The sequence below is a fragment of the Mastomys coucha genome, unplaced genomic scaffold (genome assembly GCF_008632895.1).
Source record: "Mastomys coucha isolate ucsf_1 unplaced genomic scaffold, UCSF_Mcou_1 pScaffold16, whole genome shotgun sequence".
NCBI lineage: Eukaryota > Metazoa > Chordata > Mammalia > Rodentia > Muridae > Mastomys > Mastomys coucha.
The window spans coordinates 69,163,450-69,176,484 of record NW_022196898.1 but is presented as its reverse complement, the minus strand read 5'-3'; the positions used below and the strand labels follow the sequence as shown (position 1 = coordinate 69,176,484).

Below are 13,035 nucleotides of genomic sequence, written 5' to 3'. Positions count from 1 at the left end.
TCTCTTTGTTGATAGTTCTTTTACTTATATTTATTTTATTTATATTATTTGTAATTTATTTAATTTACTGTTTGCTGTAAATTTATTCTGTTTCTGTCTCTATGTGAAAACTTGTTTTAACACTAATTTGTTGTTTCTTATTTACATATTCTTTCACTTTGCAGCACATTCTGAACGCTTGCCTGTGTGAAGTACAGTACCTTGAGGCCTCTCAATTTGTTCCCCAGAACTGTACCTTGTCCTCACTATTGCTCTAATATGTTTGCTAACATAATATTCCTGCCGGGCGGTGGCGAGCACTTGGGAGGCAGAGGCAGGCAGATTTCTGAGTTCAAGGCCAGCATGGTCTACAGAGTGAGTTCCAGAACAGCCAAGGCTATACAGAGAAACCCTGTGACGAAAAACCAAACCAAACCAAAACAAAACAAAACAAAAAACAACAACAACAAAAAACCATAATATTCCCTTTCAAGTTTGCTTATTTATACAAGAGGTTGAGCTCAGGGGCAGAACAAATGCTTAGGGTGTATAAAGCCATGGGTACAGTCCCCAGCACTAAAACAAGAAGGAAGACAATGAGGTTTTGTCTAAACATACACTTAAAAGACAGTTTAAGATGCTGTTTTCCAAGGCTTCCACCCTACAAAATGCTCCATTAGATTCAGTTTGGAGCTCATTAACTAACTATATCTGAAAGAAGTCACGCCTTGGCAGGCTCGTCTTTCCAGGCGCAGCGGGTCTTCTCTCCCCACAATTTCGGTGATCACATCTGTTCTTAAGTCCTTTGCTTCCTCCAGGGTTTCTCTTTGGATCTCATTGTCCCTGAGGAAAAGCAAAAACAAAACAAGACACTCAAACAGAACACAAGATGCCTTGTATATTTAGTGTAGAAGAAATCGTGGCTCAGCTCTCATTAATCAGCAAGAGCTTTACCCAAGAGGCCTGGGTTCTGCCTAGCAGGGTAGAGTTCGCCAGCCACTCACTTCGTCTAGTAAATTATTACTTAGAATTTGAGGCCCACATGCTCTGCTTGAAGTCATCTGGCTCCATCTTCTGGGTTAAATTGTAAGTATTTGGAGGAAGAACTGGGTGAAAGTCCACAGAACAGGGCTGGAACTTCAGGGAATGGAATCAGGTGTCTGGGCTCAGGATTCCAGGAGCTCCTGACCTCAGGAGACTGGCTGGGCCAGTTGGTGCCAATCTGATGTTTTATCAATGGAGTCGTGACCTGCACTCTAGCATCTCCTACTGTTCAATGTCCAGACTTGCAGTCAACTGTTGTTGACTGTCTGCAGTCAACTGTTTGGTGTACCCACCAAAGAGTCAGACCAGGGGGCTAGAGAGATGGCTCAGCAGTCAAGAGCACTGACTGCTCTCCCAGAGGTCCTGAGTTCAATTCCCAGCAACCACATGGTGGCTCACAACTATCTGGAATGGAATCTGATGCCCTCTTCTGGTGTGTCTGAAGACAGTGACAGTGTACTCACATACAAGAAATAAATAAATCAAAAAAAAAAAAAAAAAAAAAAAAAAAAAAAAAAAAAAAAGAGTCAGACAAGGACCATGACAATAGCCAAGATGAGCTGAAAGCAACTGCAACAACAATTACAAATCATTCGCCTGGAAAAGGCTGAAGGTGTGTGAGATCTGATTCTAATATCTTCGTACACAGTACTAAGGCAGAAATACTATTCTGGTTCTGTGCCATTTATATTTAGTGGATACTTCAATATCTTGATCTTTTTTTAAATGTATACAATGGGCTTTTTAAAAACAAATAGTAAATCATCGAACTATGAAGAAAAGGTGGGAGTGAGGAATCATTCATTCACTGTCTTAGTTAACAAAGGGGGAGAGAATGTCTTTGTTTAGAAATGGCTCTAAGGAGCCATTTCTATCCTTCTAGAGGACCCAGATTCATGCATCAGGAGGGCTCACAACCATTTGTAACTCCAGTTTCAGAGGACCTGACCCCCTCTCCTGACCTTCAAGGGCAACAAGCATTCACATGGTATGTATACATACACATGAAATAAAAATAAATACTCAAAAAAAAAAAGAAATGGTTCTAAATTTAAAAACATGTAAGAGTAGACAGTTCAAAATGAGAGATGGAAGAAAACAGAAACAACGATGTTGGAATGAGTAGAGAGAAAAGAGGGGTGGAGCTGTCAGTCAGTTGGTAGAATGCTTGTTTCCATACAGGAAGTCAGGGTTCTGTCCCCAGCCTGCATACATAGGCGTGGTAGCTCATGTCTATAATCTCAGCACTCAGGAGTTAAAGCCGGGAGAATCAGGAGTTTAAGGTTATCCCCTGCTACTTGGTGAATTCAAGGCCAGCCTGAGATTCATGAGACCCTGCCTCTAATTAATTAATTAATTAATTAATTAATTAATTAATTGGAGAAAATATCAGAGTGTGTGCAACAGGGGCAGCAATAGGTACACACAAGAAAACCCTAGGATGGGATCGAGTCTGCAGGAGGAGCTACATGCTTCAGTGCAAGGCTTGGGCATCATAAATTACCAGTAAGCATGGAACTTGTAGTGGCTATTCTTGGTTGTCAACTTGACTATATCTGGAATGAACTACAATCCAGAATTAGAAGGCTCATCTGTGACCCTAATCTGGAGGCTGAGAGATACAAGTTTCCGACCTGAATCTTGGCATGGAGATCTTGAGGCATAGTGGCTATGAATCCCAGAAGATTAAGATAGGAAGATCTATAGTGCAAAGAAGCCACACTACTGTTTCATCAAAATGCTATTTGCTTCTGAAAGATCATGCTGAAAGACTCCGGCTAGAGTTCCCGCTCAAGTCCTAGGAGGCACGCACCCAAGAAAAACGAAAAGCCATCTTGATGTAAAAAAACATGAGGCATTTTTATTTCAGAGCTCTGGTTCAACCCCCAATCTCACACAGGAGACCAGGAATTGACCACGAATCTCAGAGGTTAGGGGATTTTATAGGAAAAAGGTCTGGGGAGACAAAGGAATTGGTGTGGCTATACATGATTGGCTATTTTGAATGTCGTTCGTGCAGATCAGAGTTGAGAATTCTTTAAAAAAAAAAAAAAAGTGACATTCCTAGCAAGAGGGGAGAGTGCTATTCAAAGTTCATACTGACCCTTAGCTAACACTTAAGAAAACCAAATGGCACAAGGTCCATCACTCAATGTCTGGCCAGGCGTGTCTCAGGCGCCTCGGCCGGACACCTCTTTGCCTTATCTCTGAGTTTTACACCCCTGGTCTGGGCTCTCCTAACAGCTTTTCCTTGGCCCACCAGCCGCTTCTTGCAGGTCTGGCTCCTGTGATTTTCAGTACTGGTCTCAAATTTAACACTTTCAATCCCAGGCTTATGTGGGCAAGTACCTGCTAAATTTTTATATTCTTTTTCAATGCTATATCACTAAGTAGACATAGCACCCCTTCCAGGAGGTCACAATCTATATCTCTTTACACTCTGAGGGCTCCCTTCAGCTCCGGGACCCCAGCTGCGCTCATCATCAGCATTGACTCACACCTGCAGGTGGTCTTGAAGGGACTGAGGCAGCAGAATAAACTCCATTTTGTTCTTAAGACTCCATTGTAAGTTAGCCTACCCTTAGAGAGGCATGCCCTCCCCTGCCCCTGCCCTTGAGGTCTGAGAAAAATCACAAAATGTCCCTGGCCATAACAAAATAGACATAGCAGCTGCAGCTAGCTGATAACAACAGAGTGGGCTAAGAAAACATAAGTCTTTCCCAGGTCAAGAATCTCCTCGGGACTGGCAAGATGGCTCAGTGGGTAAGAGCACTGACTGCTCTTCCGAAGGTCCTGAGTTTGGATCCCAGCAACCACATGGTAGCTCACAACCATCCATGATGAGATCTGACGCCCTCTTCTGGTGTGTCTGAAGACAGCTACAGTGCAGTACACTGGAGTGAGCGAGGGCTGGAGCGGGGGCTGGAGCGGGGGCTGGAGCGGGGGCTGGAGCGGGGGCTGGAGCGGGGCTGGAGCGGGCGGGGCTGTCCTGAGTTCAATTCCCAATAGCCACATGATGGCTACAGTGTACTCATACACATAAAAATAAATAAATACATAAATCTTTAAAAAAAAAATCTCCTTTTTTTGATGTAAGCTCCCTCCTTGTGGTTTAACCAGGCGCTGTAAACCAATTAGCCCAAAGACCAACATTCCTTTACCCTCATGTAACACAAAGCCTTAGAAACCTCTGCTTGCAGTTTTTTCCTTTATAAACCTCCTTCCCCTAGACCTGGGGGTTCACTCTCCTTCCTGGTCCATCAGGAGGGTTTGTTACCCAAGCTTGAGCTTGAATAAAGACTCTCATGTGTTTGCATTGGAGTTGTGGTTCCTGGAGGTCTCTTTGGGGTTTCTGCAACCTGGGCACAACAGTCTCACTTCCGAACCCTTTCCTGCTCCATCCTGAGCTGATACCCACCACTGTGCTTAACTGCACTGTGGCTTTGTCTCCTGACATTTAACGTACATCCAGACAAATAACCTAGAATGGAAGATCAAACCTACAGACGTAGTAACATTAGGCCTGCCAACAAATAATCATATATAATCCCATATGTACAAACTTGTATGCTTATATAGATATCCACATATAGACACAAATAAGTACATAGAAATGCCGATAAATGAGTGATAGAAAGAAGCATAGATGTATAGGTTCAAGCTTTTTGGCACCCTAAGTTGCCTTCAAGACAAATGTTTGAAAAAGAACAAAGTTAAGTCGCCAAGCAAGTTGACATTTGGAGAGGCATCATAAGTGTCACTGAAGCCATGACAGTGTGACCAGAAACTGGTGAGTTGCAGCTGAGCTGGAGTGATGTGTGCCCATACTCAGGTCAGGGCTGAGGGTCAGGGACATCCCTGGGGGCTGCTCTTAGATGCCTTGGTGTGGGAAGTCTGCTTCTCCAGCCTCCTGAGCTGCTCAGGTACACCCCCACCTATATAGACCTCTCACGGTGCTCTGCCCACTGAGTCTGAGCCAGAACACAGAGTGCTGTCAAAATGCTTTTATTGAATGAATAAATTACAAATAGTGCTTGGTATGTTTTCCAGGGCTTCTGGGACGAAACCCCACAGGCTGGGGAGCTTAAACAACAGCAAGGCACTTCCTCACAGCGCTGGAGGCTTGAAGTGCAAGATGCCTGCTTGTTTCCCAGGCCCTTGAATTACCTGCGGTGCCTTCTCCCTGTGACTTCACAAGGTTTTCGTTCTGTATATGCTACATCTGAAAACCGTTTTCTATAAAAACAAAAACAAAACCTGAGACTGCGTCTCACCTGTGCCACCCTGGACTCCTATTTACCCTAGAGCGGAGACTGTCCTTGGCTTCTAGCCCAATGCCTCCTCTCCTAAGCGCTGGGATTACAGGTGTATGCAGTGTTGGAAATCAAAGCTGCAACTTCCTGCAAGCCATTCGAGTACTCCATTGACTGAGCTTCTCCTCCAGCCCCACAGTAGATAGGGCGGAAGCCCTCCATACATACCTCACTTATTTAACCCTGAAATTAAGAGGGTTAAATTAAAAACCCCATCTCCAAATGCTGAGGTGCTGGGGAGTGGGGTGTCTGTGTGAATTTCAGGGAGAGGCTTAATTCAGTGAACAGTTCAGTAAACATCAGCTATCTAGAACTCTCGCTCACCAGTCTGGAGCTCTCACCTCGGCTATTCCACACAAGTGCAGAAGGTATCTCCTCCCTGACGATGAGGAGGAAGCTGCCACAGAAGTGGAAACTACCTCGATGGAAGACGAACAGGCTGGAAAAGCAAAAGGGGCAGAGGGACTTCTCTACAGATTTCTTTTTCCACTATCCAGCACTCAAACCACCAAATAACAAGCAGTGCAGGAATTGAGCCAATTAAAATGACCTCAACCGCAGTTAATAGGAGGCCGTATTTTATTAAAATGACCTCAACAGAAGTTTTTAGGAGGTCGTATTTTGGATCAGAGTTTTTACGTTGATAAGTCTGGATGGCCCTGGAAAATGAGAATTCAAAGCCCTTCCAGAAAGTTCTGCCCTGGAGCCACAGCACTAGAGATGATGAGCAGATCTTCTGGAGGTCTATGTACACCCCCCCACTATATAAGCACAGCTCCCCACCCAAGCTAATTCACTAAATAGTCTAGACAAACTCTCCCATTTATTACAAATTAAAAGGGTCTGTTTGTATCCCAGTTAACTAAATGTTTCAAAAAGCATTTCATGCCAGCCAGAAGTCACAGAACTTGTTTGGAGCCCACTTACATTGTAGAAAAACAAGACTCATCTAAGTTGGCCATCTTAAAAGACAAGAAAACCGAAGCTGATAACGGATATGTTAAATTTGGCCCAACTCAGGCAGCTGGCATGTGTGAGAGTCTGGCCTCAAAACTGAGTTTGCATAACCTCATATCTTCCTGACCAATAAAGTAAGACATCAGTTAACTAATCCCAAAGAGTGCTAAGTTTCATAATAGATTAAATATGCTAGACAACTTTAAAAACTTATGAGAAGCTACATCAACTTAATAGGTTTTGACGGATCATATAGCACTAAAGTTAACATATATATGGAATATAATCTACCTTAAATTTTTTGAAGTAATATTTAATATGTGAACAAAAATGTAGATACAAGAAAGTATCTAGTGCAGAATCAGTGAAAACAATCTACTGGCTTACAGTGCCATCTGCTGCTAGAAAGTGGTAACTGCATTAGCCCTCTCTGGAGGCTGGCCTATGAAAGAAGCTAACTCACTATAATATAGCTCATGTAAAACATAAATATTGATAAAGGGGGAAATAAGTATTATAGGACTAGAGGAAAATAACACTGTAGAGGAAAAAGCAAAGTACAGAAATGACACTGCAGCCCTGTGGTTAGAAGCTGCCTAGAATCTTCCAAATAAGAGATTATGCATAGTTTATCCCTATTCTATCGAACTTATCAGAGTCCTATGTTTTTTTTTTCTTTTCTAGCTTTTTTTTCTTCAAAGAAGAAGCATTAGCTTTAGTTGGTTATCTCTCTCCCATTTTTTTCTCTTTTGCTTGAAATTTAATTGCCTTGGGCATTTAGTTTTCAAACTAAAATACTAAGTGTTACAAATACTAAGTGTTTTAAATCATAGATTTTCAGAGCTAGGAAAAGCCCTTCAGCCCAGGTATTCTCATTCATGACAATTAGCTACTCTTTTTCTGTGAGTACCAACGTGTCCCCTGCCTCCTTCTTTCTCTGTCTTCTTTTTTGGCTTCACTTTACAGAGAATAGGGAAAAAAGTTGGATTAACAAACTTCAAGATAGTTCTCCTGAGAAGATCTCCATATAAGAATTTTTAAATCAGAGCCAAGTAGTGAGCACGGTTAGTGGTTTTCCTGACTTTGCAACTATACACATCTTCTCCAAATGGACACGTTAACTGTTGGGTGGAAGAGGAGAAGGCATAGGTAACCTGTCACAGGGAACCTTGCCACCGTGATGGAATGGCAAGATGCCTGGGAGGAGGAAAGTGCTCCTCCTCCGGGCTTATCTGCCTGCAGAAAGGATTAGCTATGAGGGAGCACCCACTTGGAATGTTGACTTCTCCAGCCAAAGGAAGGGGGCTCAGATGAGACAAGCAGGAAGGACACACACACACACACACACACACACACACACACACACACACACACACGGTTCTTTCTCTTTGCTTTCCGGCCATCATAGAGAGCTCTTCAGTTCCCTAAATCCTCCAGCCACATAGACTGAAGTCTCAAAACACTGAGTCAAAATAAATCTTTGCTTCTCTAAGTCGATGTTTGTGTGGGTATTTATCACGGCCATTAAAGGCTCACTGAAACACAGTCAAATGCAGCAAGACTTTAGGAAATAAAACACAAGTTGTTTTTCTAGAAACACTTGTATACATTAATTATTAATGAGATGTATAGGAGATATTTGGTAAGAAGCAAAAGCAGGGCTGGCGAGATGGCTCAGAGGGTAAGAGCACTGATTGCTCTTCCTAAGGTCCTGAGTTCGGATCCCAGCAACCACATGGTGACTCATAACCACCCATAATGAGATCGGACGCCCTCTTCTGGTGCGTCTGAAGACAGCTGCAGAAAATTACGCCGGATTGAGCGGGCTGGAGCGAGCGGGGCCAGCAGAGGTCCTGAGATCAACAGCAGCCACACATGATGGCTCACAGTCATCTGGACAGCTACAGTGTATTCATACACACAAAAATGAAATAAAATAAATCTTTGAAAAAAAAAAAGAAGCAAAAGCAGATGATATTCTTGTTTTTCAGTAATCATGAAATGCAAATGTACTCACACATTTCAGAGTAGACAAATGAGCTCTGCCAATCATGACATTTACCCAATGGGACAATGAAAGTACCAAGGTCACCAAGAGGGACATTTGTCCTACAGGTCTCGGTCCTGCACCATTTCCCAATCTTCAAACACCCTGCTTCAGCTCTTCCTCTCTCCAAGGCCTTTGATTCAACTAGCATCCAGTAGTGGGCATTCATAGCTAATGATGAAGTTATCAGTCACGAGTCTCCTTTCAGGGTGTTTTAAGTTTTCTTTCTGTATATACTCAAACTTTTGTTTTGGTTTGTCTACTTAAGACATTGTAGATAGGACTGGTCAGTGGGGAAGATGCAGGGAAGCAGACGTTATTTCTCCCACTCTGACACCTTACTATTTAATAAGAAAGGGCACTGAGCATGCCTTTCAGTGGCACTTCCCAGTGTTACGACTTGTGTTATATATGACGAAACACATCTACCACGAGGCATTTTCTCCAGTGAGCATCTCCAGGTAACACCCCTCAGGACCAAGTCTCAGGGAAGCACAAAGAACTGCCTTCTCAAGACTGGTGTCTTGAGAATACTGTAGGAGATTCCATCTAAGAGACAGGTGCAAATGCAGGGTAGATGAAAGTAGGAGGCTTCTCTAGGTCATTCAGACATCCAAAGGCCAAGAGGTATGACAAGAGATGTGATTGTCATGCAAATCCCGCAGCTCCTCCAATCACTCACTCAGCTTCAGCCACATCTCTTCCACCGCTTAATCCACACTGTTACTAAATGGCGCCAACAAGCTTTCATTCTGGTCATTTTATTCTCCATGCCTAACAGAGCTTCTTTTGTTCTGTTTCATCTTTATTTTCCTGCTTCATCACTATTATCGTAATCATCGCAATAAATATAAATATACATATCATGCATCTTTAAACCTCTCCATCCATTGGTTCTAGTACTAATTTATTTGGTCCTGAGAGCTAGGAGTGGAAGGAAGATAATTAGCCTAGAAGGAATTCCACCCCCCACACCAGAGATCCATTAAGTATCATTAGCCCCTACCACCTCCTGGTTATTTTTAATATAATATTTGTATTGTCATTTTATATTTTTATACATACATGCAATATATTCTGATGCTAGTCACCTCCAACTCTTCCACCTAATTACTTCCACAAGGCTCAGAGAACATCCCCAAAGAGGAAGCAGAAAGATTGTAAGGGCCAAAGGTCAGGGAGGACCAGAGCAAAATAATGTCTTCTGAAACATGGCGGACCACTGCCCTTAGGAACTCAGAGTAGTTCCGAGTTTCTAATGCTTTATTGATTGTTGCTGCAATTCCAGTGTCCACCCTTGGGGAGAAGCAATGGACTAGCAGCCTGAGGGTGTGGAGGGACAGGTAGATGAGTTGAAGCATCAAGACAGGACAGAGAAGGAAGGTCCTCTGCAGTCATTTTTTTTTTTTTTTTTAATTCCTCACCTCAGCAGCTCTTTGGTACCCACCTGAATGCCGAATTGAAAACTGTTGTTGCCAGGGACATTCACACCAGGCGTGCTTCAAAGAATGCCCACTGGAAAGTCAGATGATGCGAAGAGGAGGGAAGTGGGCGCCCCACACACAAAAGGGAGAGAAAGAGACAGACAGACAGAGACACACAAAGAGACAGAGACAGGAGAGAGGAGAGAGACACAGAGAGAGGAGGAAAGGAGGGAGAGAGGGAGAGAGGGAGGGGGAGAGGGAGAGGGAGGGGCAGGAGGGAGAGAGAGAGAGAGAGAGAGAGAGAGAGAGAGAGAGAGAGAGAGAGATTAAATCAGTCCTCTGAGGACCTTGCGTTCCTGGGAGTCATGCTTCTGCAGGGTACACACTGGAGAAGATTCAGTCTTGTAGAAATAGCAGCTGGAATGGTAGACACTGAGCACCTTGACAGTGTCGCCATTGCCGTCCAGTGCCTCAGTCTCCCTGATTTTAGCTCAAGGATGACAACAGATTGCAACTTGATGCGCTTCGAAGAAAACTGGTGAAGCTTTCAGAGTAGGACTCTGCACACACAAAGCACCACTTACCTGTGTGTGACACACCCCTGCAAGCTCCCCGCCCTCAGGAATGATCCCTGGGGCCTTACTTCTAACTCCAGGCACTGGCAACCCGCCCAGGCGCACAGTGGTCAGGTGCACTTCCTGGGAACCGGTGCTGAGCAGGTACCACCCCAGCTCCCAGCAGGTCCTCCCAACCTAAAGCCACCACGGAAAGGGCGGGCCTAGGGGGACCAGCGTCCCGAACCGCTAGGAGGCGCTGAACCCTGCTCGCCCTGCCCGCCCCTCCTGAGTCACTTGGCCCGGGTCTCTGCACACCGTCTCATGTGCACAGCGACCACCACCGCTGCCAGTCCCAGCTGCCAAGTACCATGCAATGCCTGGGCGCGGAGTACCTGGTAAGGGCGACAACCTGAGCCCTGAGGGAAGCGGCCTCTGCGGGCACCTGCACAGACAGGGCGCTTCCGGCTCCTCTGTCCCTTGGGAGATCAGCCAATTTCTCAGTGACACTGCTCCTTTAAAGGCACCTGGCCCTGAGGACCCTGACCCCGACACTAGTGTTGGGCCAAGGCCAGGAAGGCACAAGGGACTAGGGTGGGGGGTGTCTTAGCTCCAGTAAGAACTTGGCACCCCGGGGGATTTCACATCCATCCTGTAGAGAGCAGGTCAGCCCCCGGAAAAAGCTGCCGGTGACAAAGTTGAGTTACTTTAAGCAACTTTAAGGTTTGAGTTCTGTTGATTTCACCTGACTATTTCTCTTGCTTTTCTCAACTCTCCGTTTTCCTGGAAGATTTCTGCAGAGAAAACAAGGCAGAGAGAGTGGCGACCCCAAATTTATAGAAAATGCACAGATACGGCGTGGCTAGTCTTGTTCTTTCTCTTTTGGACTGGTTTGGTAAGTATGGCTGCTTGGCAGTCACAAGTCCCGCGTGAGTGTGAGCCCAGATATGAGTGTGTCTTAGATGTTAATGGTTTAAAGTTTATGTTGCAAGGACATACTTCTGCGATTGGTTTAGAATGGCCATGAGTTAAAAAATTCTTAATCTGGAATTTCACAATCCCCTAAACTCTCTGAAAAGACTGTCTTCCTGCCAGAGACCAAGATTTATTGGGTAATTCCATTAGGATATGGAGACTCATAGTTCATAGCAGTGCCTTTCCTCAGTATGGGTGCTGTGAATTCTTTTGCTTTGCAAGCTCTCAGAGTGGAAGGCCATTTACATCAGCCATACCCCTCAGTCAAGTATTTCTCAACGTTTGCTGTTTTCTAGCAAAGGAAAAAGTCAAGAAAGGCCTAGAAGGAGACTGCTTTTTAAACTATGTACACATAGACACACACACACACACATACATGCAAGTCCTTGATCTACTGTGTTTAGCGACTTGATACAACCCCTCTCATAGCACACTTGTATATATTGATCACTGGTAGACCCCATCAGACCCTGCCATGTCAATCTGGAGAGTCTCTTGGAGTTGAATCTTGACAATTATTCTTAGAGCTTCATTTACCTTGCTCAAAGCCTGTGCTAATGAAGTTGCCCATGCCAGGTTGCAGCATACTGTGCGCTGCCTAGTAAATCATTAACTCACTTTGCCCTATAATATCTACCTAATAGTAATTACCTTTGTTAAGAAGACTTTCATTTGAATTGGCTGTAAAAACCACATTTGTTCTTTCCAAGTAAAGGGCGCATTTATTTAATTTTTAACTTTCTGAATGGTTTTGCGTAGACGTGGTAAGAGACGGTGAAGGCTGGGCCTGGATGTGTTTGTTATCGCTGCTGTTGTTGCTGTTGCTGCTGCTGCTGCCACTCACACCCTCCAAACTCTCCTTAAGAAGCTCAGAGAAGGCTGTGTACCTACCCAGTCTTGTTGCCTTCCTAACTACGGTTGCTGTTTTTCTCCAGTTCTGCTGTTATGTAAATGTAGGGAGCAGCCGTCCCTCCGGTGTCTGCAGCTTTGACCTTGGGCTGTTAATGTTATTTATTGATCCTCCCTTGCCCCTCTACTCTCAGGCTAGCAGCTGCCTAGCTGCGAGAAGATCATAGATGGCCCTTCCCAGCCTGAAGAATTATTAGCTGGCTGAGACATTGCACACCCTGAGCTGGAAACTGCAGAGAAAGTGCACTTCGTTTGTAAGATAAATCTAAAGGCTACCATATGCCCAGATTCTCTTGGCTGTGTTAGGCACGAGAGTTCTTTTTTAGCTGACTGGCTTCTTTCATCTTCTGCAAAAATTTTAGCTTCAGAGACCTATTTAAGGCAGGACAAGGTGAGTGAGTGTGTGTGTGTGTGTGTGTGTGTGTGTGTGTGTGTGTGTGTGTACATGCGTGCACGCTGTCCACTGCTCCACTTCTGGGTCTTGTGATGGATATACCAACTGACCAAGTGTAGGACAGGATTATTGTTGATGGTGCTGCCCCTGGCTGGGGATGGATAGAGGCTTAGGGGAGGATGCCAGGCTCACAACCAGAGCTGGTTCCTGCAAATAGAACACCAGCCTCTGCTTATGCTTGTATGAAATACATAAACAGAAAGCAAGCCTGAAGCTCTAAATGACCCTCCAGTGTCCTCTCCCACCTCACCCTTCCTTTCCCAGTTATTTTTCAACACTCCCGTTTACCCAGACAAAGCTCGGAGCGACTGCATTTGAGATCACAACACTCTAACACACACACTTCCTATACAGCTCTGATACTGGAGCCCCCGACCCT

At 44.6% G+C, this 13,035-nt stretch overlaps 1 protein-coding gene across 5 annotated transcripts in view; it reads left to right on the top strand.

Annotated features, from left to right (window-relative positions):
- Positions 1-10,683: 10,683 nt before the first annotated feature.
- Slc44a3 (solute carrier family 44 member 3) overlaps positions 10,684-13,035 on the top strand; it is a 78,872-nt gene continuing 76,520 nt past the window's right edge. For 2 of the 5 annotated variants that reach the window (XM_031375319.1, XM_031375317.1), the window contains exons 1-2: positions 10,690-10,716; positions 11,109-11,213. In XM_031375319.1, the coding sequence (XP_031231179.1) occupies positions 10,690-10,716; positions 11,109-11,213 (132 nt within the window). Of the gene's footprint in view, positions 10,717-11,108; positions 11,214-13,035 lie in introns of all 5 variants that reach the window. The other 3 variants (XM_031375320.1, XM_031375318.1, XM_031375321.1) reach the window with 2 other exon arrangements.